Below are 26,876 nucleotides of genomic sequence, written 5' to 3'. Positions count from 1 at the left end.
TCCCCACTACACTTACGAAAGCCCAAGCAAGGTTCAGGGGGCCAGAGCATCCAGGCGAGCATGCGCTAAAATGCTCCAAGCTCCACCCCTACCCTACAATAAGAGCAGTACTCAGCAAGACCAGCTGTGTGCTCTATCATAATCTGTTGCTAATAAAGTTCCTGTTTTCTAATGATTTTTTTTTTCCCCCAGAAGGAAGGGCTTTCCTGTGTAATCCTGTGTAATGTTTTCTTCCCCCACACAATCATTTAGTGCCCCCTATAAGCCACGCCTTGTGCAGGGTAGGTTCTCAGGATAGAGGAAAGACAGAAATGGTGCTTACATTCCAGTACGACAGGTAGTAAGCCAACTGAGAAATGAGTAACATGATTTTAGGGACCAGTGAAGAAAATAAATCAGGTAGAGTAATGGGACAGAATCCAGAGACATTGGAGAATGGGTTCTTCCAGAGAAGGTGAAGGAAGGCTTCCGAGGAAAGGAGGCGATATTTGAGCACTGAATGTTGAAAAAGAACCATGTGGGGGTAGAATGTTCTAGAGAGAGGGAAGAACCAGTCTAAAAGGAACAGGCGGGAACCACCTTGTTACGTGAAAGGCACAGGAAGACTTGTGTGGCCACTGTTGACACCAAAGCACTTAACCAAAGGCAATGCCAAAGAATGCTCAAACTACCACACAACTGCACTCATCTCACGTGCTAGTAAAGTAATGCTCAAAATTCTCCAAGCCAGGCTTCAGCAATACGTGAACTGTGAACTTCCAGATGTTCAAGCTGGTTTTAGAAAAGGCAGAGGAACCAGAGATCAAATTGCCAATATCCGCTGGATCATCAAAAAAGCACGAGAGTTCCAGAAAAACATCTATTTCTGCTTTATTGACTATGCCAAAGCCTTTGACTGTGTGGATCACAATAAACTGTGGAAAATTCTGAAAGAGATGGGAATACCAGACCATCTGACCTGTCTCTTGAGAAACCTGTACGCAGGTCAGGAAGCAACAGTTAGAACTGGACATGGAACAACAGACTGGTTCCAAATAGGAAAAGGAGTATGTCAAGGCTGTATATTGTCACCCTATTTAACATATATGCAGAGTACATCATGAGAAACGCTGGGCTGGAAAAAGCACAAGCTGGAATCAAGATTGCTGGGAGAAATATCAATAACCTCAGATATGCAGATGACACCACCCTTATGGCAGAAAGTGAAGAAGAACTAAAAAGCCTCTTGATGAAAGTGAAAGAGGAGAGTGAAAAAGTTGGCTTAAAGCTCAATGTTCAGAAAACTAAGATCATGGCACCTGATCCCATCACTTCATGGGAAATAGATGGGGAAACAGTGGAAACAGTGTCAGACTTTATTTTTTGGGGCTCCAAAATCACTGCTGATGGTGATTGCAGCCATGAAATTAAAAGACGCTTACTCCTTGGAAGGAAGGTTATGGCCAACCTAGATAGCATATTTAAAAGCAGAGACATTACTTTGCCAACAAAAGTCCATCTAGTCAAGGCTATGGGTTTTCCAGTGGTCATGTATGGATGTGAGAGTTGGACGGTGAAGAAAGCTGAGTGCCGCAGAATTGATGCTTTTGAACTGTGGTGTTGGAGAAGACTCTTGAGAGTCCCTTGGACTACAAGGCGATCCAATCAATCCATCCTAAAAGAGATCAATCCTGGGTGTTCATTGGAAGGTCTGATGTTGAGGCTGAAACTCCAATACTTTGGCCACCTCATGCGAAGAGTTGACTCATTGGAAAAGACCCTGATGCTGGGTAGGATTGGGGGCAGGAGGAGAAGGGGACGACAGAGGATGAGATGGTTGGATGGCATCACTGACTCGATGGACATGGGTTTGGGTAGACTCCGGGAGTTGGTGATAGACAGGGAGGCCTGGCGTGCTGCAATTCATGGGGTTGCAAAGAGTCGGACACGACTGAGCGACTGAACTGAACTGACAGGGTAAATGGCAGTCAGAGGATGGCATGGGGGCGGGGAGCAGGGTCCAAGGTGAACGCTCAACAGCACCAGCCATCACATCCAGGACCGACTTGTCCTCCTGCTGCAATCAAAGGACCTCCAGGTTCCTGCCCAGCCTCTTCCAGCCCACATTCGCAAGCCTGGAACTTGGCTAAGGTGATTATCTGCCTCCAGAAATGACTCTTGCTCCTTCAAACAGCTGGCCCTCCTTATCTGCAGATGACTGGTTCCAGGACACGCCCCCCGGCCCCCCACCTGTGGACACCAAACCTTTTGAAGTTCAAGTCCTTTATACAAAACGATGGAGTACAGTCGGCCCTTCGTATCCGCAGGTTCCGCATCCATGAACTCAACCAACCTGGGATAGGGAATCCGCGGACATGGCGGGCCCACAGTGTGTGCTGTCCATCTAGCTGAAGTTCCCCACTCAGGGCTCACCACCTCCATGTCTTCCTGTTACATCCAACGCGAGGATTCCTATCAGCCTGGAGCCCTTATTCACTTTTCTCAGCAAATACTGACAGTGCACCTTCTGAGTGCCCAGTATTATTCTGGCCCTGGGGTACAGAGGCTGAACCAGACACCGGTCTGCCTGGTCTCCTGGGGGAGGAACTGGTAAACAGTTTCTACACAATCGGGTAACAGGACAATAAAGGTTCATCTGACTTTGATAACTGCCTCTGACAGCAACTTGAGTCTTTTGTGGGTGATGTCATCTGTCCAGATCAGCCTGAAAACACAAGAGCCCAGTGAGCTTGCTTCCCAGAATACCCAGGAAGTTTGGTTTAAGTCTGTTGCTCCTCAAAAGTGTCCTCATTTGGACACTGAACTCACCCTACCCATCAGGATCAAACCTCCACTTCTGAGCCTGGCTCTTAAAGCCTGCCCTACCCATGGCTTCAATTTACTTCTCCATCTCCTCTACCATACCTCCTCAAACCTTCACTTCCTGTTATCAGAACCCACTGTCACCTCCTGTCTTTTCTCTGGTACATGAAAAACCCTCAATAAATTATTGTGAACACAAAGAAATAAAGAGGATATCTGTCCAACTATCCCTGGGCTGGCTGGAGTCTCTCTCCTACAGAAGGCATTCCAACTGCACTTTCCCGCCCTGCTCAGAAGTCCTAGTCTTCACTATCACCTAGTCATCAATACGCTACCACGTTATAGGATTTCACAATTCTTTCTAGTATTATGAAGTTAAGTCATTGTTTTTAAGAATATTATAAGGTGAAAGTGTTAGTCGCTCAGTCATGTCCGATTCTTTGCAACCCCATGGACTGTAGCCCACCAGGCTCCTCTGTCCATAGATTTCCCAGGCAAGAGTACTGGAGTGGGTTGCCATTTCCTTCTCCAGGGGATCTTCCCAACCCAGGGATCAAACCCGAGTTTCCCGCACTACAAGCAGATTCTTTACCGTTTGAGCCACAAGAGGAGCCCAAAGAATATTATAGGCACCCTGAAAATAGTAGCCCTAACTCGATAAACTATTATAAAGAAATAAGTCAGAGAATGTAACAATCATAAACCAGGATTTACTGTGACAAATAATTTTTGTCCTCTTCAAAGCAGTTACCTCGAAGTGTTACTTGCTTATTCCAGTAACAATTTTCTTGGCTTAAACAGTTTGCATGCACACTTAGATGCTCAGTGGTATCCAACTCTTTCGCAACACCATGGACTGTAGCCCACCAGGCTCCTCTGTTCATGGGATTTCCCAGGCAAGAGTACTGGAGTGGGTTGGCATTCCCCAGGGCATCTTCCAGACCCAAGGATCAAACCTGTGTCTGCTGCATTGGCAGGTGGATTCTTTACCACTGAGCCACCTGGGAAGCCCAAGCATGCACGCATGCTTATCTCACTAACACTTTCTTGGCCCAGAGAGTTTGGGAACTTCTCTTTCAGACTGTACCAATGCTAGGCCACTGTTTTCAATATCTGCAGTGCCAACTTTCTGAAAGCAATGCTAACCTGGATGTGTAAATTCTAGAGGACTGGCTTAGAAAAAAACTACAAAGTCAAACTGTGGGTTCTTTCCTGATACTGCCTTGCACACAGCACGTCTGCAGCTCTGTCACTGAACATGAGGCAGGATGTCTGGAGCCCTGGCTCTGCCTCCAACACTCACCAGCTCCAGGTCACACAGGTGAGAGAAGGAATTTGGGCAAGATGATGTCAGGTTCGTGTCAGCCCTAATATTTTATGTTGCTTTTAGAGAGAATTAGTAAAATCCAATTTCAATCAAATAATCTGGGAATGACTATGGGGGACAAGTATGAAGAAACAGCCTCTACGTTTTCATTGTTAGTTACTGAAAGGCTGATGCCAATAACGCTGTGATGGAAGATAAAAAACAATGAAGGAAGTGCTTCTGAGGTCAGAAGGAGTTTTCAGAGTATGGTAATGTGCTCAGAAGGGGTATGTGTAGGGTATACCCAGTTTGGGGACAAGGCTTCGCCCATGTGACCAAGACCTTGAGATAACAGAGGAAAGGAGGCAAAGTTATACACTGGGCACCAAACTGAATTAGGAGAAGTAGTTTTAGAAGTGCAGAAATCCATACATTGTGGGTTCATGTTATGCCAGAATCTCCAACTTGAGACTAACAGCAACTCAAAGAAAGCAAGCAGGATAACTTCTACTTCAGTCTTTTAAGGAGAAGGTGGTAATGCAGAGCTAGGCTTCAGTGGGGTACACAGGTTTTCATACTGTCTTTCCATGTGAATATCTCAGAAGGCAGCAATCTAGTAACACACAAAGAATTCCAGTTTAATAAGTGATTTTTTTCCTTGCGGTTTGGCTCCTTGTCTGTATTTTTAATGAAGTATTTTAACTCACAGCAAAAGAGACTGTCTTCCCCAAAGTTTTTTTAGCTTATAATAAAAATTAATCTACTATCAAGGTATCACTAAATGGTCCCTTTCTACTTTTAATAAATATGTATTTTACAATATCCCTGTTCATTCAACAAATATTTGAGCACATAAATGTGTCAGGCACTGGTGACACAGCAGTACAAAAAAGAAGCAAACAAAAAACACTGACTTAGTCCTGCCCTTCATGAGAAGCTAACGGTGCAGCTGGGGAAAGAGACGATCGTTAAGAGAGAAACGTATAAATGTCCGCTGAGGCTGTGGTAAGTGCCGAAAGGGGCTCAGCTACCATAAGCACACTTGGAACGGGCACAAATGAGGGGTGGCGGAAAGACAAGGGGAGAAGAATGTCCCCTAGGAGGTTACAATCAAACTGAGACTAGGGACCTCTCTGGTGGTCCAGTGGCTAGGGCTCTGCACTCCCAACACAGGGGGCCTGGGTTTGATTCCCAGTCGGGGAAATGGATTCCACATGCTGCAACTAAAGATCCCAGGTGCTGGAACTCAGACCTGGCGCAGTCAAATAAATAAATTTTTAAACCTCAAAAAACCATGAAGCGTCTATTTTAAAAAAATCACCTGAGAGTAATGGAAGAAAGAGCAAACTGGGGAGAAAAGAGGTGTCCAAGCAGAGGGAGCAGCCCCGGCCACAGCGGCGCAGGAAGAAGAAAGCTGGCTGTTGAGGAGCTGAAATAAGACCAGTGTGGCTGGGTCACGAAGGCAGAGGAAGCGGAGTGTGAGGTGAGACTGAGCTGGTCCACAGGCCCTGCAGGCCCCCGTGAATGATTTTCTTTTTCCCTGGGAGCATGGGAATCCACTGCTGAGATCAGATTTCTGTTTCACAGCGGGCCCTGGCTGCAGGGGAGGAAGCACGTGTGTGCGAGAGGAGCTAGGACACAGGCCCCGCACGTCCTGCTGGTTCTGCCGGCCTCCCCAGGATGGGTCATGGTCCCCGCAGGAGACAGACAGGCTTTAATGAAAAGAATCATTAACTAGGTACAGAGATATTAACTAGTCACTGAAAACTCAAACAGAGAGACAGAGAAAGAGAGAGCGCGAGGTATCACAGAGGTAGCAATGGCCCTTGGGCTGGGGAAGAAGGCAAGAGGCCTCTGGGCAGGGGGCTCTGCGTGCATGCCAAGGCCTGGGGGGGGAGGGGGTTGGTGCAAGGAAGCTGGTCCTGCAATTGTTAGAAAAACTGGAAAGTGGATTCAGTTGCTGCTACAGGAAGGCCGTGCTGCCATCACTGAGGCAGAGCTCAAGTGAGCCTCCTGGCAAGAGGAAGCAGACAGGAAGAAGCAGGTTCCTCCTTCTGTCTCTGGTCCTGTAGGCAGCCTCACACCCATTGGCACAGCCTCCCAAAGGCCGAGGTGGCAAGCAGACATGAAGTTGGTAGAATCTCAGCTTTTACATCACAAAACGGAGTCCAGAAGGGTGGGCTTGGAGCTGAGAAACAGAAGCTTAATATTAAAAAAAAAAAAAAAAAAAAAATCACATAGACACACACAAAAGGGTCCAGCGAAACTTTCACCAGCCTCTGTTCTTTTCCAACATGGCCAAATGACTCAGGAATCAAATATCAAATCTAGGACACCAGTGATTGTAACCAACGCTGTAGGTACCACTCCGGTGAAAATGACAATGCCAAGTCTCCATGAATTGTAAGATGCATCCATATTTCAAAGATGTTAAAAGGTAAAGAAAATATGCCTATCAGAATTGACAAAACAGCTAAATATTCTTTAGCAATGTGTCAAATGTAATCAAAACAAGTTACTTCTTTAGAAAATTATTACTGAAGAAACATCCAAATAAAAGGAAAATACAGAAAACCAGAAGCTTTCAAAGGAATCTACTTTTGCAGCTCTTGTTTCTAACTTTTTATTCTGAGGTAATTGGAGATTCACATGCAGTAAGAAATAACACAGATCCTGTATACGCTTCACTCAGTCTCCTCCAAAGGTCAATCTTACATAACTGTGGCACAGTACCACAACCAGGAAACTGACATTGATACAATCCACGTACCTTATTAAGATTCCACCAGCTCTATAATGTACTCATTTGTGTATGTGCGTTTATTTCTGTGCAATCTGTCATGTGTGAATTCGAACCACCACCAACACATCATAGTCAAGATAACAGAACAGTTCCATTACAGGAATCCCTTGGGTTACCCTTTTACAGGCACAGCCACCTCCCGCCCCAACCAACACCTATTTACATTATTTTTAAAGAAAAAGACCTTGTATGTTATTCTATCATTTGTCATATTAATCGAGAGTTGTTTTTTCCATATTTCAAGAGTGATTAAAGAATAAGATATCAGTCACGTTTGGATTAGCTATTCCTATGCAGCAGTACAATGCAAAGTAGATAAAGAAATCTTCAATTACAGACATCTTATTTTTCAAATAAGAGACAGGATCTTTCCTAATCCGGTCACACACTCTCAGGCTCTCATCAATCTCCTCCTCCTGAATCACTGCAGAGTCGAATGCTAGCTGCTGTTATTATCACTGTGATTGTTAGTGCCCTGATTACGTCTCCCATGGTCCAGGTTTGCCACCCTCTGAAACATTTCCCACAGAGCAGCCAGAGTGATCCCCATAAAAAATAAAATCCAGACACGTCATGTGCTTGCTTACAATCCCCCCATGGCTTTCGGGACCGGGCCTCATCTCCTTAGCCTGCCATTCAGGGCTCTTCAAGGCCTGGTACACACTTGCTAACCAGCCTCTCCAGGCCCAGGGCAGGAAGCCACTTGTCACCGCTCTTCTCTGGGCCACTCTGGGTGCTCTCTCCTCGGCAAAAACCTCGCTGATGGCTCTTCACTGTAGATTTTATAACCCTTCACCATGTAGGCAATCATTTTTTTTTGGTAGTAAAATACACATAACATAAAACTCACTGTTTTGAGGTATACAGTTCAGTGACATTAAGTACTTTATTCAATTTAAATGCAAATTTACTACTTTAGGCACATCAGGCACTGAAGTACATAACGATTTTCCAAAAAAGAGCAGAAGGAGATCAGAAGTTACAAATTATGAGAAGACATAAAGTTTCATTTAATAGGAAGGGTTAAGTAATTACTAAAAGTCAAGACCAGAGCTGTCCCATATGATGGCTATGAGCCACAATACATTAATGAAAATTAAAATACCATTTTAAAATTCGTTCCTCAGTCACACCTCAAATGTTCAAGAGCGACATGTGGCTCCTGCCTACCCGATGGATAGCACAGGTATAAGTACATTTCTATCATCACGGGAAGTTCTACTGGACAGTACTGCTTCATACAGCTTGAAAAAGAAATCAGAAACACCCAGCTGGAAAGGCAAGGCGCACAGGAAGGAGCAAAGCCGCAGCTACAAGGAAAGCTGACACATGCTGGAAGCATGTAAAAACCCAGTACACAGAGACCACAACCTTGGCCTGGGTCCATACTCAAAGGCCATAAAAACTCCCAGCTAATCTGTTCCCAAAGGTATGCTTTTAAAAAATAACCAATGCCGGCTATAAGGGTACTAATGAAAGTGCTAACAGCAGTAGGTGCAGAGGCCGAAAATGGAAGGTGAAGAGAGGCGAGGCACTGAGGGGCTGACCAGGCCTCTCCAGCAAGGGCCACGTTCACGGTCCTAAAGACAGACCTCAGCTCAGGGGACATGGTGGGCAGGGCGGTTCAGCCAGGGCTCAAGGTATTGGGGTGGTATCACAATTCCAACACAGGTCTGTATATTTCCCAGTGAGCCTGACCACTCCAGGAGACTGCAGAGGCAGGCAACTTCAAAGCTGCGGGTGGCTGGGGCCTTAAGCACCCCAGGGAAAGGACAGGAGCTAGTTTTAGGGTCAGCAGGGGCCAGTACAAAGGCCTTTGTCTTTCAGGCTAAACTTGAACTTGGTGAGGGACCACTGAAGAAGTCTACTAAGCAAAGTAAATGAAGTTTTAAAAAACCACATTTTTGTTTTAGAAACCTAACCTTTGAAGAGAAGGAAGGGGAAGAGACAGACCAAAGGACAAATGAGTTAGGATGGAGCACACGGTCCGATAAATAGTAAGGCTGTGGGGTCAGACCCCACGCAGCACCACCAGCAACACAACCTGGGGCACAGGGTGCCCCTCCCAAAGCCTCAGCTTCCTTACATCTCAGCTGGCGGAAGGTGGAGAGGTGGGCTAGGGAGAGGAGACGATCTCCCCACAGCTTTTTATGGCAGGTGAGGAACTGGCCTCTGTGCACTGCTGCCAGAGTTCTGGTGACCCCGTCCCGCTGTCCTCTCTGGGTGCGGGGTGGTCAGGACCGCGCAGGCGAGGAGCTGCCAGGGTCTCTGGCTGCCCCGCGGGGACAACCTGTCACACTGAGGCATAGTGCAGGCAACACAGCCCAGCGGTCCAGAGGAGGGTGCAGTCCTGGGCTTCCTAGTGACACAGGCCCTGAAGTTCCTCTTTTGGCTTAAAGGTCTGAGCTAGATTTAGGTTGTTTGCAAACTCAGAGACTGACAGCAAATTTGCGGTGAGGATTACATGTAAATCCACGTAAAGCATGTGAGGTGCCCAACACAGGTGGTGTTCTTAGGACGACTAAAATAGTTCAGGCAGAAGAAAAGAACCTGAACTAAAAATCTCAGAAGGATATTCAGGACACAGTATCAACAGGGTTTGGTAGCTGACTCAATGTGGGAGGTAAGAAAAAGGTGCAAGCCAGTCATTTCCAACAAGGGTGATTTCGCTCCCCTGGCAACATATGGCAGTGTGTGGAGACACATCTGATTGCCACAACTAAGGCGGCCAGGGTCCTAGTGGCATCGAGTGAGTTGAGGCCACAAACACTGCTAAACACTCTACAATGCACAGGACAGCCCCCTTACCCAAAGAGTTATCCGAGTCCAAGCAACAGTTTTGAGATTTAGGAACTCTGCTTGAGGGAAATTTTCAGATTCCTAGACTAGGGTAACTGGTAGAGAATGGGCTATCCGTCAAGAGAGAGCACACAGGAGGAAGACTGTGGATGTTGGGCTGGGGGTGGGGGGTGGGCAAGAGATAATGAGCTCAGTTTTGGATATGGCAGCCCTCGTGTGCCCAGGCATGTCCAGATAAAGATGTTAAGTTAGGGCTTGGAAACTTATCAAAGTAACAGCGGAGCTGGTAACAAGGAGCAGGAGTTTTACAGGGCACAGGAGCCTGAGTCCCGGGAGTCATGAGTCTCTCCAGGCAGCAGCAAGAGAGGATGGCAAGAAACAAACCTAATGATGATGGAAGTCTTAGCAAACCAGAGCTTATTAACTATTGGCTTGGCCAATAGGTTGTTCAGGTTTCTCATGACATCTTATGGGAACACCCAAACGACCTTTTTGGCCAACCCAATACTTTCTCTTCTTTACTATTTAATTGATTTAAGGTCTAGGAAAGACGAGTAACTGAAGAATGTTACCAAGAGTGTGTTAAATAATAGTTTCTATCCTCACCTTTAAGATTCTAACACTGCCTCCCCTGCAATGAAGAGGAATATTTAAGAAGTGGTCAGACTCTAGATTCACCTACTCATTTTAACCACCGAAAGCACAGCATAAAAAATGGGAGAAAGTAATTTTGACCAAAGTATCAAATAGTCCTTAATGAATCTGCAAGCAGAAATCGATTCACAAACTCCCTTATCAATTTTAAGCAAAGCCTGTCCAAGCCATGTACCTTCAAAGCTATTTTATAAAGATAAAACACTGTACATTCAACAAACATTAACCTGCTCGCCTGGAAGGGGGTGGAGGTGAGACGGACAGGTTCCCACACTGCCCATACTCACAGAGGACACAGCATTTTCATGCCTGCTGTCTCATCTCACTTGATTTGATCTGTGCCACAAAGACATGACACAGATATTGCAATCTCTGTTTTATAGTCGAAGAAGCCTTTTCAAAGATTTTATGTGACAAGCCCAGGCTCAAACAACTAGTTAAATGGCAAGCAGAGATGACGTGTCCTGTGAAACCTGAGGGGCGGGAGGCAGGAGAGATGTCTGACCAAAAGATCCAACCTGTACCTGCTTTTTGTATGAAAGTCAGGGCTGGTCCAAGAACAACAACAGGAACAATCACGTGTTTTACATCTATTAGTCCTTTAATCCTTAAAACCATGGGATTGGAACTATGTGAGAAAACTGAAACTCAGAGACTTTAAGTAAATGACAAAGTTTTTACACACAAGAGGCAGATCTGAGGCCTGATGCCAAGCCCACGTTCTTAAGCTTTTTCTTTTGCTAAATATTCAATGTCCCGATGGGCTGGAGGAAAGGAAAGCTGGTTTTATTTATTGTGCTCTTACTCGCTGTTCAGTATATGATTTGAATGGAAAAGGGCAAGTGTAAGCTATCTTTAAAAGCTTCTGTACCGGAGAACTTAGTGGGAAAGTAAATGTTCCGAAGGAAGGCTGCCCCAAGAACAGGCTGCTATCAACCTTGACTAGAATAAATCGGACTCTCCTGGTCAACCACTCACATTCTGAAGTTTTATCAACAGGAGATTAGGGATAATAAAATTAAATGGCTGACATGTTGAAAGAGAACCTAATGTGGGAAACATTTTCCATCTTGCTCAGTTACTCACGTGCCAGGAAAAAATGAAATGAACAGGAGATGGGCATATAGTTACTTTGTTAAAAATGTGAATATGCTTTTACATGCTCATAAAAACCCCTTCAGCAGAGTCTTGAGACACAATGTCACGTCTGCAGTGGCAGGAGCCTCCTCACTGCCAGAGACATGAGACAGACAAGGGTCACTGGTCCTGCCTTTACCTTCTCCCTGTTTCCAGCATCTCTAAGCTACAAAGAATTCAAAACATGTGCAAAAATAAGTATCTGGTGCTTGAGTTACTTTTTGGATAGAGACTTGACATCTTTTTCTACTCTTAAAAACGATAAAACTTCTGAGAGTAACTTTTTAAAAGCTTTTAAATTTTTTATTATTAAACATTTAATACACACAAAAGAATATCCAGTACTCAGCTGAAGACCAGAACACTGCCAGTACTCAGAGCCCCTGGTACCCTCTGTGACCTCACCTTTTCCCATCCTAAGAGGTAACTATCCCTCAGTGGATGCTTACCAACCCCTTCCTATACCACATAATGCTTAAACAGTAACCTAATAAATATATTTGACTTTATACAGTGTGAATTTTGTAAGTGGAATCATACTACTTTATTCTTTTTGGGACTTGCTTTTCCCATTCAACACTATCTTCCTGAAATACACATGTTACACTGTGTTATAGTTCACTCATGTAAGTGTTGTACAGAATTCCACTGTTAATATACCACAATGTAATTTCTTTTTTTTTTTTTTACCCATTATCTGTTCCCCTTCTGACTGACATTTCAGTTTTCCAACTTTCACTACTGCACACAACGTTGCCATAAACATCCTGCAACATGCCTCCTATACAAGCATATGTGAGAGTTTCTCAGTGGGCAGAGGTTCCTGCTCACACATTGAACTGCGGGGTCACAGAGTGTCCAGGTTTTCCAATTTCACTGGATACTGCTACACTGCTTCCGAAGTAGTTACTGAAACTTATACTCACACCAGGACAATATAAAAATTCTCACTGTCCTACATCCTGACCAGTTTTGGCGTTTTCAAATCTTAATTTTTGCTAATTGGCTAAGTACGAAATCTTATCACCTTGTGGTTTAACTTGCATTTCCTTGATTACTAAGTTGAATTTTTCCCTATATTTATGGTACATTTGGATTTTTCTCTATCGTGAAATTCTTATTTCATATTTTTTTTTCTACTAGGTCTTATTGGTTTGTAGAAGTTCTTTACGTATTCTGGATTCAAATCCTTTGTTGATTATATGTGCTGAAGATATTTTCTCCTAGTTTCTCTCTTACTTTCACTATAATGTCATATGATGAATGTATGGTCTTAATTTGGTGAACATGAATGTATCAACTTTTTTCATTCATAATTTTTGCTTTTAGCACTGTGATTAAAACATCCCTGGTCCTAAGGTCATAAATATTTGTTTCTAGATATATCAAATCTTTTTATATTTAACTGAATCTATTTGGTATTTATTTTTGTATATAGTGTCTGACTTGATTCTTACACACAGGGGGAAGAGGGTGACGTGAGGGTGGATGGAGCAATGGGAATGATGCACCTATAAGCAAAGAAATGCCAAGGATTGCCAGGCAATACCAGAAGCTCAGAAGAGGTAAGAAAAGACTCGTCCCTAGTGCCTTTTAGAGGGAGCCTAGAGTGAGCTTCCTTGGTGGCTCAGATGGTAAAGAATCCGCCTGCAATGCAGTGGGTCCTGTGTTCAATCTCTGGGTTGGGAAGATCCTCTGGAGAAGGGCATGGCAACCCACTCCAGTATTCTTGCCTGAAAAATTCCATGGACAGAGGAGCCTGGTGGCCTACAGTCCATGGGGTCACAGAGAGTCAAGACAGGACTGAGCAAATAACACTTTTGCTTTTCAGAGCCTAGAGCAGGCTTCCCAGGTGGTTGTAGTGGTGGTAAAGAATCCATCTGCCAATGCAGGAGATGAGGGTTCGATCCCTAGGTTGGGAAGATTCCCTGGAGGAGGAAATGGCACCCCACCCCAATATTCTTGAATGGAGATTTCCACGGGCAAAGGAGACTGTGGAAACAGTTGGATACAACTGAACACATACACACAGAGCCTAGAGTAAGCCTGGCCCTGCCAATTCCTTGACTTTGGATTTCTAGCTTCTAGGACTATAAGAGTATAAATTTCTGATGTTATAAATCACACAGATTGTGATATGTTGTTATGGCAGCCTCGGAGACTAATACAACCATATAGAGCGTCCCAGCACCACTTGTTGAAAAGTCCATCCTTTCCCTGCTAATGTGCAGTGTCAACTGTCGCCTCTCCCCACTGATTATGGACTGGTGAGGGCTGTTCTATCACAGATTCCATACACGCATGACGGTCTGAGTCTAGGCTTTCCACTCTGATCCACTGATCCATCTCTAACCCTGCATCTCTTCAAGGTTGCATTCATTACTACAGGTTCACCGGGAAGTCCTGATATCTAACTGGGGGAGTCTTTCTACATGTTGGGACTTCCTCGATAGATCAGTTGGCAAAGAATCTGCCTGCAATGTGGGAGACTTGGGTTCGATCCCTGGGTTGGGAAAATCCCCTGGAGAAGAGAAAGGCTACCCACTCCAGTATTCTGGCCTGGAGAATTCCATGGACCACACTGTCACAAAGAATTGGACACGACTAAGCGCCTTTCACTTTCTCTTTCTACATGTTATTCCTGTTCTTTCTCCCATTCAAATTTAAAAATTGGTTTATCAACTTTCAGAAAAATCACTGGGACTTTTATTGGAATTGCTTTGGATTTAAATGCCAGTTTGCAGAGAAATGACATCTTATTACTGAGCCTTCTCACCCATGATCATGACAGAGCCCTATGCTTATTTACATCTTCATATCTAATACAAATTTACATTTTCTTGCACGGAGATCTTGTGAGGTTTAGCTCCAAATTTCTTATATTTTCTGTTGCTATTGTAGTAATACTTTCAAGGATTATATTCTGAAAGGAGGAGTCACTTAGAAGAGATGAAACTCTGCTAATCTTTCAAAATGGTTCTAATGCCCAGTAACTTCTTGAATAAGCATCTCATACAGAAGTCAGACATTTTAATAACCATATGTGTGTGCTCAGTCACTCAGTCATGTCTAACTCTCTGTGACCCCATGAACTGTAACCCGCCAGGCTCCTCTGTCCATGGAACTTTGCAGGCAAGAATACTGAAGCAGGTTGCCACTTCCTACTCCAAGGAATCTTCGTGACCCAGGGATGGAACCTGTATCTCCTGCGTTGGCAGGTGGATTCTTTACCACTGTGCCACCTGGGAAGCCCCTTGATAACCACATTAATATCTAATATTTCAGTGCTCATTATGTGTTGACACTGCCCTAAATATGTAACCATCACACCTCTGAGATAAATTCTGTTAACCTCATCCCACACTTGAGGAAACTGGCTTAAAGTGGTAAGGACCCAAGGAGGTACTTTGGAACCAGAAACCAGTATTTGGTTCCACTGCAAAATCTCTTAAATACTATTGTACTGTCCCTATGTATTGTAACAGATGAGAAGAATAAAATCCAACTTAATGTCAGAATCCAAAAGGAATTATTACTTCCTAATAATCAAAGTCCCATGAGGCTGCCCAAATTCACTTGATGAGTTCTCTAAATCAGAATAGTGTTGACACTATTATAGGTTCAAAACCACTTTTCTAATTTAGAAGAAAATGCTCTAATGTATCCTATAGAGTATACATTTCTAACCATTTAAGATAATTATATTTAAAAAACAAATAGATAATTGGTAAACTGAGAATGTCACAAAAGCTAGTATTTCTGTTTGCTAACAATGGTAACTTTCAAATAATTATTCAATTACTTAAAAAAAAAACTCAACGCTTTAATGTCAATTGTCACACTAATGAGTGACTATAAAGATTCAGTAATGAACCTCACTCAGATCCTCAAGCTTCTAGGCTGGTAATCATTACTGTGGGCAAACCAACACAGCTAATCTTGCGATTTTAGTAATCCCATTAATACATTATATGTAAATTCTTTCTTAATATATAAGTCACAGAATCAGCGTATCTAGAGTACCAGTAAACTTCTGGCCTCTAGTCAACACCAAAGAATCCTAGGCAGTATTGGTGCATAAAAACATGATCTCACCTAATATTAACAAATCATCTGTGAATGGTATCTATTTATTTACACTTGCTTGCCTACTACAATGCTACAAATATTATTCATTATTCTATTAAGCACTTGGGACCATCACTGAACAAAACAAACAAGAGATACTGACAATTTCCCTTATGCGAACAAGCCAACCAACAAAACTGGGCTTAGCACACTCCCCTGTGGCTCAGGAGTGGCCAGGAACAGCTGATCAGCCTAATAATCACATCTGTGGGATACACCTGAAATTAATATCATCGTCAAAATTAACCTATGCTGGGAAAAGTGCCCTCTACTACCTGCTCGTCTACCATTCTCAGAATGGAAAAACTGAACAGTGCTGTTTTTTAAGACAGAAATGCATCCATATTTTCAAAATAACAACTGCCAAGAGTCTTCCTAATACCAATAATTTCACTGGATAAATGAAAATAAAAATTAGAAAGCAATTACATTTTTGCTATGCCCATTTCAGTGAATTATTGGTATCCCGACAAAAACAATTGGCAACTTATTAAAAATAGAAAAAAAGCAGCAGCGGTGGCTGCCGAGAACAATAGCAGGTGGTACAAGTACAGCAGAGCTCCCTGATAGCCGCAGGCAGCTGGGCAGTTACCAGAGTCAATTACTCTCACAGAAGAGCATCCGTGAGGCCGAGCAGTCCCCTGGTCGGTTACACATGTTACCGTTCAGAGATTTAACCTGCTTACAAACAATGGTGCAGGCATTAAAACCCAAGCTCCACTAACTGCTTTGCAACACCTAGAAGTACCCTACTTAGTAACTTGGTAGTCTTCTGAATGCAGTGGGGCAGAGGAAGCAGAAGGGCAGGTCAACAGCCAGGAAAAAGATACACTGCTTTGGCTCTGCTAGTTCCAGGGAATCCAAAGTGGCAGCAGGCGAACCTGGAATGACTAGCCCCGGACACTGGCCACAGCAAACCCACAAAGAGATAAAGAATTGAACCTGCATGCCCACTTTACCTTCTGATTCATGAATATATACAGGATTGACTGAAATTTGCAAGTTCATGAAAATGGTCCTGCCCCATAACTCCTTCTCTTATAATGAAACAATAAAGAACTCACAGAGTCTAAACACAGTACAGATGCTCTGTACGGAAATACAAAAGACAAAATATTCATATCCTCTAAAACTTTAAAGAGATGTGACAAACATAAAGATACAGAGTTAAGTATCTTGCTCAAAACTTTGCATTATAATGATTCTTCCTTTCTTTTCCTTTCTCGATTCTCTTTCATTTATTGAGGGGCTGGTAGGCATGAGAAATAAAAGGCTAAAGAAGGCGATGCTAACTGGATGGAAGGAGGACAAGAAGGAAAAGTGGGGAAGAGAAGGAAACATGAGACAGACACTTTAAGAAGAGACAAGACAGACGTCCAAGTGGAGGCTGGCCACTAGACTTCCCAACCCAGGAAACTAATAGCTCTTCTGGATTCCAGGTCATGGCACCCTGCAGAATGAGGGGGGCAGAATTCTCAGTGATTTCTGAAGGTACTTCTCAGCTGCACCTGCCACGTCCTCATCAAAGTCCATGGCAATGGGCTCTGAAGAAATGGAAACAAAAGTCAAAGCTGCGAAAGCTGACAGCCTCCACAGCACGAGACTGTCCTGATGACTGAACTCAAGGCTTGTATCAAGAAAGGAAGAGGATATAAGGTCTCAGACTGTCATCTTAAATGTAGAATTTATTGTAATTTAAAGCTCTTCCATAAGTGGCATTTATCAAAGTAATTATTAAAGAGTTTCTTGGACTGTGGAAAACAGTATGAAAGTTACTCAAAACAGTACAATCCAGCAATCCCACTCCTGGACATATATCCAGACAAGACTATAATTCAAAAAGATACAAGTACTCCTATGTTCATAGCAGCACTATTCACAATAGTCAAGACATGGAAACAACCTAAATATCCATCAACAGATGGATAAAGATGAATGGATAAAGATGTGGTACAACAACAGAATATTACTCAACCATAAAAAGGAATGAAATAATGCCATTCACAGCAACAAATGAACCTATCTATGAAACAGAATCACAGACATAGAGAACAGACTCGTGGCTGCCAAATGGGAGGAGTTTGCCCAAAGGGAGGGTCTGGAGTGGGAGGCTGGGGCTGGCAGATACAAGCTTTTATACATAGAATGGGTAAAAAACAAGATCCTACTGTACAGCACAGATAAATGTATTCAATACCCTATGATAAACCACAATGGAAAAGAATATAAAACAAGAATGTTATATACATGTATAACCAAATCACACTGCTGTACAGCAAAGATTAACACAACACTGTATATCAACTGTACTTCAATAAAAAAATACCGAGAAAAAAAGAGTTTACTGGGCAATTTCCCCAAGTTTGTTCTATCACATTTTTGCATCCTTATGACATACCTGGAAGAGGTTAAAGTAGAAGCAAAGAGTACTGGCATGTAGCTGACTTCTGCTATGGAAGGGCAAGTGGTGGGACATGGATCAATGGAAAGAGGAAGGTGGGGCATACAGTCAGAAGCAAGGCTGATGGGAATCCAGTAAGGGGATGAGTCAGACCCTGGGCAGTGGGGAAAACTTAGCATGTTGTGACATGTGAGGTCTTTGTGATGCACAAAAGTGTCCTGACACGGGGCTGAGAAATACCAATGCTTAGGACCCTAAATGTGTTTTGTTTGAACTATCTGTGAAGTGTGCTCGGTAACACTGTGAACACCACGAATCAATTCTCTCTAAACTGACTCATTAGAAAAGATCCTGATAATGGAAAAGATTGAAGACAGGAGGAGAAGGGGACAACAGAGGATGAGATGGCTGGATGGCATCACCGACTTGATGGACACGAGTTTGAGCATGCTCTGGGAGTTGGTGATGGACAGGGAAGCCTGGTGTACTGCGGTCCATAGGATCGCAAAGAGTCGGACACAACTGAGTGACTGAACTGAACTGAAAACATTCAACGAGACAGGTTGATAATCAGTGGCCAGCATTTTGGGGAACCTGTTGCTAAGCTAACATGACCCTTCAAAGTTGAAGCCCATTCAACACAGACCTTGGCCTTATCAAAGTCCAAGTATTTTAGATCAAAATGTCAGTGAAAACCTGGGCAAGGAGAGGTTAGCAAGAAAAGACAGTGCGAGTGTGAGGAAAGACAGGATGTCCTCCTCCCCCCAGCCCCCTGGCCCTGCAATTATCCCCCCCACTCAGTCCACTCCTGTTCCATTCCAGCAGGCATTCTGCATACGGGCCCTTTTAACACATCTGCGAGAACCTGAGATCTGTATGGGCCAGTGACACAGAGGAAAGATTTCGGTCTTTGCAAAGCTAACAGAGTGATTATCTGGCCCTGTGGGCTCTGCATCTCCAAACTGAGAAATAAGTCATTTGCTATTGAGACATTACATAAATCAGATTAATCTTTAAGAAATGGGTTTGTCTCCTTTTGAAAGACACACTCTCTTCTGTTTCACAGTTTTCAAGCATATCTCCCATCCTATGAGTTTATGAATACTCATCAGGAGCAATGGTTTATTTACATTCCTTCATGGAGTAGAGAGGAAAATCACAATCTATTCACAATTATAATATCCTAAAAATAAGTTATTTGATTCTTTCAAATGTGAAAAGTGACAAGCAAAAACATTCTTGTTAAAACTCGTAACAGAAAGTTGGTCATTTGCAAAATAGGTCTGCCAGAGGCAAAAAGAAAAACAAACAAAAAAAAGGGTGGAGGGAGTCATTTGGTAAGTTTTAAAAGCCTATTCTAGTTTTTAAAGCATCACTTGAAGCAGAGTATACAGAAATATAAACATCAAATTAAATTACTTTAACTAGAGCAAACAGCAGTTCTCTGACTTTCAAAATTCATCAGGCAAAGTTCTCAAAACCTCATATATAACACCACACAGCTACTACAGGGGGGCAAGGACTATGCCTTTTGATTGCTAGGAATGCAATGTGGCCAGCATACCACAGACACTCAATATAATCTACTATGTATTATAAATACATTCATTCCTACATAAATAAAATGCCTAGAAGACTATGCATTAGTTGTTAACAGTGGTATCTCTAGGGAGTTGGATTGGGGAGGTGGGTACATGGGTGCTAAGTCACTTCAAGTTGTGTCCAACTCTTTGTGACCCCATGGACTGTAGCCTGCCAGGCTCCTCTGTCCATGGGATTTTCCAGGCAAGAATACTGGAATGGGTTGCCATGCCTTCCTCCAGGGGATCTTCCGGACCCAGGGACTGAACCTGCGTCTCTGTCTTCTGCACTGGCAAGCAGGTTCTTTACCACTAGCACCACCTGGGAAGCCTGATTGGGGAGGAGCAGTGTTTAAAATGAGAAACAGGGGACTTCTAATTCTATGTACTTCTCACAATTTAAGAGAGAAGTACATAAAATTATATACTTCTAAGAATATTATTTTTTTAAAGTTCTTTTAAAATTTTAAAACAATTTCAAGTGGATAGAAAAGTTGCATGTATGGTACAAAGAGCTCATTCTCCTAGAACCATGGAGAGGGGTAAGTTGTCAGTCTTATGCTTCACTTCTAATACTTCAATGTATGTTTTTCTTAATAAAATAAAATCTCTTATGTAACTAAAATACAGCTATCAAAATCAGGAAATTAACGCTAAAGGTCCCATTCAGGTTTCGCTCTTATCCCAGCAACAATCTTTTAAAATAAAAGGATCCAGGTCAGTATCATATGTGGCACTGAGGTCACATGACTCTTTTAGTCTCCTTCAGCTTGAAATAGTTCCTTGTCACCTTGCTTTGACTTTCATGACCTTGAACTTTTAAAGATGATCACAGCCCACTTAATTTATGGACTGTCTCTCAAACTGGGCCTATCCGATGTTTCCTCATGATTAGATTCAGGCTATCCATCTTGGCACAAGTATCACCAACACAATATCACATCTTATCAGGCGATACAATCTCTATTTGTCCCACTGCTGGTCAGGTTCACTCAGGTCACTTGGTTAAGGCAGTACCTGCCATGCTTCTTGACTGTAAAGTTACTCTTTTTTCCCCTTTGTTTTCATTAAGTACTTTGAGGGGAGGCACTTCAAAATTTAAATAAGCCATTTTGAATTTATTCATTAGTCCAGACACAGTTTTATTGCAAAGTATGCGAAACTGTGAGAACCTTCAGTTTTCTCTTTTATTCAATAGGTTTTAACTAATGACTATAACTTCTGAAATTCTGATGATCAATTTACCCCACATTTGGCCAGTGGGAGCTCCTTCAAACTGGCATCCATGTCCTTCTGAAACACTTGCAGCATCCTTGAAGACTTCTTTGCACAAACATTTCAAACTTCTCTGCTCTAATCCTGTAATCAGCCATTTGTCCAAGAAGCTGGGGTTTCTTGTAGTGGAAGATGGTATTAAGAAGCCAAGATCTGGGCCTGTGATGAGTTCATTGCTACTGAGGTATTGGTGCTCCCAGGCACCCTCACCCTCTTTGTGGACAAAGAAATGTAGGCACATATGTATGCATATAAATACACATGCATGAATTTTACATCTGTAATATCTCTCTACATATACATATCAATACTTTTAAAAATTCATGAGTTCACATGAATACGTCCAATCTAACTTCACAAGATTCATTCCAATTTTCTCCCTTTCAATATCTATAACTCCCTTCTCCAACAGAGTTGCTAGCTCCCATTATACTTAACATACATCCGTAGCTGATCAATCTTCCCCCTGTATATTTAACCAGTCTCCCAGTGCTGCCATCCCAACCTCACTGCATGCCCTCTCACCTCTCTTCAGGTCCAACACACCACACCAGACCCTCCCTGGTTGTGAAGGCCTCCTCATCCTACTTGGGCTCTGACACCCTGACCAGGTCACCTATCTTCTCTGTTTACCTAAGAGGCTTTAGGACTGAATTGTTCAAGAAGGAGAAGAAGAGAAATACTTTAAAAAATTCAGTGTAAAAAAATATTTCTTAAAAATAGTACCCATTGAGTTGGTACTTGTAATAATTCAGACAGCCAAGTTAAAGTTCACTTTTACATCATCTCTGAAGAACAGGTTTGTTAAGTAAATTAATAGTGTAAACAAGCTTGTAACCCAGATGTTTAACCTACTTAAGAAAAGTAATTGTTTTCAAGCACTCTAAAATCACTGGGCATGTACTTGCCTTTAATTACTGTCTAATTACAAATGATTTCTATTTTCTTCATTATAGCTTTGATAAGTCCTCTATTTGATTACACTTTAAGAATTACTACTTAAGCTCAATACAGTTAAGATCCTTTTAAAAATGTCTCTTTATTAATCAATTTAGCTTTTCAATTAATCTTTTGAGATAAAGTTTTTAACTACTCAGTTAATATATCATGCTGCTCAAAAAGAAAAATGTCTGTCAATGGCCATCCAGGACTGTCTCCCCAAAGACCTCCTGCCTTGCATACGATCAGTACTGGCCTCTTTGTCCTCGTGCTGAGGATTCCCATAAAGCCATCAGTTTCCATCATTTGAGCACGTATTTTAAGACACTTCACTTTATAAAACAGGGGTTTACCATCAATTAACAAATTATTCTGTGCTGCTATTGAGAAGCCTTGGGGAGAGAATACATTCTGGAGTCAGAGCCCTAGTTCCTCCACTTCCTTGTTTAGCAGTCTCAGATCAGACACTAAGCTTTGCACACACCATCTTTCTTATGAAGGTCAAACTCCACTTCAGGTTGTGGTGAGGACTCAATGGGATCATGGGAAGTACTTGCTATATAATAAGTACTTACTGAATGTGAGTATCCCACAAGAGACTCCTGGAAAAACTCAGTTATGATTCAGAGCAGTGTTTTTCAGTTTGGTCACACAAACCTCAGAGAGAACTTACAAAAGAACATGGGTCATAACTGCTAGTTTAACATGTGTCTGCCTATCACTGCCCCTGACCAAAACAAAGAAACATGAAAAAACACCAGCAAGATTTCCATGATCTAAAAACAAGCGATGACTTTATCTTTTACCCAGGAGAATAGTATCAATATTCAGAGGGAGAAGAAATGAGAAATAAACAGGCTATGTTTTCTACTTTGACTTCCAAATAAAGCTGCCAATTAGTCTTAGAAAGCCCAACTAATTCTGGCCTCAAGGAACTGGGGCCACTATCTCAGGAATGGGTTATTTATTTGTTTGTTCTGCCTAATCAGCTGTCAAGTTATCAATGACTAAATATTAGGATTTAATATCTGATGAGAGAAGAGCACATCACTAAAAATGAAGTAGAGGTAAGCAGTTTGGTTTTTTCTTCTTAAATTTTATGTATCTATTTTGATGTCTGCCTACAGTGCGTCTTCACTGCTGCGTGCAGGCTTTTTCTAGTTGCGCCAAGTGGGGGCTACTCTCTAGTTGTGGTGCTTGGGCGAGTGGGGGCTACTCTCTAGTTGTGGTGCTTGGGCTTCTCATTGTGTTGCCGTCTCTTGTCGCGGAGCATGGGCTCTAGAACACAAGCTTAGAAGCTGCGGCACACGGGCTCAGTTGCTCTGCAGAATGTAGGATCTTCCTAGACCAGGGTTTGAACTTGTGTCCCCTGCACTGACAGGTAGATTCTTAACCACTGGACCACCAGGGTAGTCCAGAAGTAAGCAGTTTTAAAAACCAAAGGTGTTAATAATGTGATGCAGTATGGGCATTCTAGCAGTGTTAAAAAAAAAAAAAAGACAAAAATGCTTGCCTCAAACAGTGAACCAAGCAGAAGTACAGAAGTCCCTGCAGGTTAAGACATGGCCTCCATTGAAAACACCAAGATAAGGAGTGAACCTAAATACTGTCGGGGGTCGCAAAGAGTCGGACACGACTGAGCGACTGAAATGAACACTGTCAGCAAACAGTGCCAGATGATCTATCTGTCCTGTGCATTTGATATTTGAAATATTTAAGCTTTTCTGGCATGTAAAAGTATGTGGTTTTGGTGGTTTTTTCTTTTTTTAATCATGAAAATTTGTTTACCATGAAGGGATGGAGGATATGGTGACCTTCCTTCCAAACTGCTTTGAGAACAAAGCCAGATGTTAAAAGAATGCAAACAAAATGCTGAAGTACCACGAATATACACTGCTGTCTCTACAAATGATTCTCCACACAAGAAGATAAAGTTGTCTACATGTTTCATTTGCAAAGCTTCTGTGCTTCCAAATGGCTTCCAAGCAAAGGTCAAAATGCCTTTCCCAACCCCAGGTTTGCAGAGAGCCTAGACTCTGAGTCACCTGTCACAGAGTCAGACACTGGCAGAGGGCACAGGGCCAGCGGCCTAATTCCTTACCCAACGGAAGTCCAACTTGCTCTCCAAAGAACTCATGTCACTGAAAACACATGGGGACTTGCCCCAGGAAGAGAACACATTCTCGTTTGTCAAACTCGGAAATATGACCCCCCCCAGACCACTGAAGACGCTGCAAGAGGCAATACAGCCAGATTCCCCTCCTTTCAGCCAAGCTTCTCTTCAGCCTCTCCGCCCTCCAAACGCCTGGAAGTGCCAGCTGCTCGGGCTCCTTCTTCTCAGTTTAGTGGGGGGAGGACAGGTAAATCGAGAAGGTGCTACAGCCCAAAGAACTCCAGACTGATCTGCATTTAAAGTCTTCTTGGTGAAAGTTTTTTTTTTCCCTATTCAAAGATATTTAGGCATGAGCAAAGCAGGTGGGAAAAACAGAGAGTTCTATATATAATATAATGTTGCGTAAAATGTACTTAAAAGGCAGGGGACAGTTCACAGGCCCCTTTCATGCCACTTCAAAAGATTCCTGCTAGAAGGGCAGGATGGTTCTGCAACTTCAGGAAACTTCTGTGAAGCTATTTGGCCTGGGAGAAGTGGTCAAGTCTGGTTTCCCCCCAAGGCAGTCGGGCTTAATGCTCAAGTATACAAACTCAGCAGCCAAGACTGTCAGGATCCCTTCCCACCTGTGCAGCTTTGGGCACGATACTTAACATCTCTGTAGTTAGCTCTAGCATGGTCATGAAGATTAAATGCTAACGTATATAAAGCACTTCAAAGCACAAAGAAAGTATTATCTTTCCCTTCTAAAGCATAAGTTCTCACCTCCTCCAACCCAGACCTTTCTTTCCCTTTCAGGTCATTTGCCTGACCCCGGTCCTATTTTACTCCCAGCCCAGCCTGGACTCTCATGAACATTCATCAGCATTCCCTGAAGACTTCATGTCCTGGCTACTCCACACTACCTACCCAGGTCAGTCCTCAATCAGCCTCAGATGAACCCCAACTCTCTGTGTTCTTCACCTTGCTTTGCTGGAAGGAGCCTGCATGGCTGTGGAGCACTGCAATTACAAATAAAGGATGTCTTCTCTCGGCTAAAAGCCCACAGAGCTGGTAGATGGCTCTTCCTATAGCCCTTCTCCACTTAGACTTCATCTCCTGTTTTACAGCGAGGAATGCCTCCTATTCAGAGGTGAATGTCTCTCAGGGGGAACTCCCTCAAATATCCTTCTCTCCATTTCCAAATTTACTCATCCCTCTCCAAGGCTAGCCTGTCATCTATGTAGCAAATCTCTTCCCACAGCTCCGTTGTCTTTTCAAACCCTCTCCTCTGTTCAAGCAGACTAGCTATAGCAAATGCATCCTGGGTACCAGGCTCAGCTCATGGATGGTGAAGTTAGAGTTCATCCCAGTATCTTCGCTGGCTACCTCTGGACTTGTTCTTTCCCCTGAGCCTTCAGATTCATGCTTTAGAACAGAAGCCCCACAAAGATAAGGATCTCATCTCTTTTCTCCCAGTTTTCTCCCTATCTCTGAAGAGGGCTTCCCAGGTGGCGCTAGCAGTAAATAATCCTCCTGACAATGAAGGAGACACAAGGGACGTGGCTTCAATCCTTGGGTCCGGAAGATCCTCTGGAGTAGGAAATGGCAACCCACTCCAGTGTTCTTGCCTGGAAAATCCCATGGACAGAGGAGCCTGGAGGGCTACAGTCCATGCGGTTGCAGAGTCAAACATGATTGAGCAACTGACACAACAGTAATAACACCACCAACATGTGTGTGTGTGTGTTGTGTGTGTGTGGTGCTGGGGTTACAGAAGTGAGCATAACTGGTTCCTGTCCTAGAGCTGCTCACCATAGTGACAGAGAGAAACTGAAAACCCACAGGCAGACTTCCCAATGTGACAGACAGTGGCAAGCGGAATGAATGACGACACGCTGGACGTCAATGGAGCCCTGAACCTGTTGAGCTGAGCTCCTAAAGGCCAAACCTAACTGCCCACATCTAGGGTTTATCTCGGCTGACCCAAGGCACCAGCCCTGATAACTCTCCTTTACTTCCCTGAACTCCTTCCTGCCTGGGTTCCTCTTGCACCACCTTTTTCCTGTTTTCATATCACTCCTCTGGTCACCTGCTAAGAGAGTGCTGTCACAACTGTGGCCTAGAAGACCATCTCCAGATGTAAATGGATGGCTCCCAACTTCTCTTGAACTCCAGATGGTTCTTTTCACTTGTCAGTTCAGTTCAACTCAGTCGCTCAGTCGTGTCTGACTCTCTGCGACCCCATGGACCGCAGCACGCCAGGCAAGTTATACTAAATGTCCAGCAAACATCTCAAACATGTCCAAAGCACACACAAGCCTGTCAGCCCCATCCTCACCCTTTTACACATTCAACACCTCTGCCCCACCCAATGAATGCCCATTCCCACTCCTGGCATCACCCATTCCACCCAGCCTGGGGCCTGTGCACAACTCCTCCCTCTTTCTCACATCCAATGGACTTCACCATTTAGAAATACCAAATTGTTTCTAAAATCTAGTTCTTTCCATCTGTACCATCACTCATTTAATTTACATTCTCCAATCTCTCCTCTTGCTTTGACTGCCCCCAATGTCTCCTCCTGTATCAGATCCCAACATGGAGATCAACAGAAGCAAGTTGAGATTTTTTTTTTTTTAACAATTGTTTATTTTTGGCTGCGCTGGGTCTTTGTTGCTGTGTGAGAAATTTCTCTAGTTGCAGTGCACGGGCTTCTCATCGCAGTGGCTTCTTTTCTTGCAGAGCACGAGCTCCAGGGCATGGGCTAAGTAGTTGTGGCCCACGGGCTTAGCTGCTTCTAGGCGTGTGGAATCTTCCTGGACCAGGGATCAAACCTGTGTGCCTTGCACTGACAGGTGGATTCTTAACCACTGGGCCACCAGGGAAGCCCGGGCAAGTTGAGGTTTTAAAACTGCTTTCTACAGGATAAAATTCAGATTCCTTCGAACACAAAATCCAAC

The 26,876-nt window shown here is 43.3% G+C and overlaps 1 protein-coding gene and 1 long non-coding RNA gene across 26 annotated transcripts in view; both read right to left on the bottom strand.

Moving 5' to 3' along the window:
- TNRC6B (trinucleotide repeat containing adaptor 6B) overlaps positions 1–26,876 on the bottom strand; it is a 241,083-nt gene that overhangs the window by 84,201 nt on the left and 130,006 nt on the right. Inside the window, exon 1 of one of the 25 annotated variants that reach the window (XM_081587523.1) lies at positions 18,028–21,290. The exons of 23 other annotated variants lie outside the window; for them this stretch is intronic. In XM_081587523.1, the coding sequence (XP_081443649.1) occupies positions 18,028–18,209 (182 nt within the window). In that variant the 5' untranslated portion in view covers positions 18,210–21,290. Of the gene's footprint in view, positions 1–18,027; positions 21,291–26,876 lie in introns of those variants that run through there. One more of the 25 variants, XM_081587540.1, reaches the window with a different exon arrangement.
- On the bottom strand, positions 12,172–14,584 carry LOC145544660 (uncharacterized). Its single transcript, XR_014081504.1, has 2 exons — positions 13,495–14,584; positions 12,172–13,260 (listed from the first exon to the last, which is right to left on the bottom strand). It is a non-coding gene; the product is annotated as an uncharacterized LOC145544660 (long non-coding RNA).

Source organism: Giraffa tippelskirchi, chromosome 4, assembly GCF_054371585.1.
Source record: "Giraffa tippelskirchi isolate mGirTip1 chromosome 4, T2T-mGirTip1v1.2.pri, whole genome shotgun sequence".
Taxonomy (NCBI): domain Eukaryota; kingdom Metazoa; phylum Chordata; class Mammalia; order Artiodactyla; family Giraffidae; genus Giraffa; species Giraffa tippelskirchi.
Note: the sequence above shows the minus strand (reverse complement) of the source record. Positions and strands in the feature narration are given on the sequence as shown.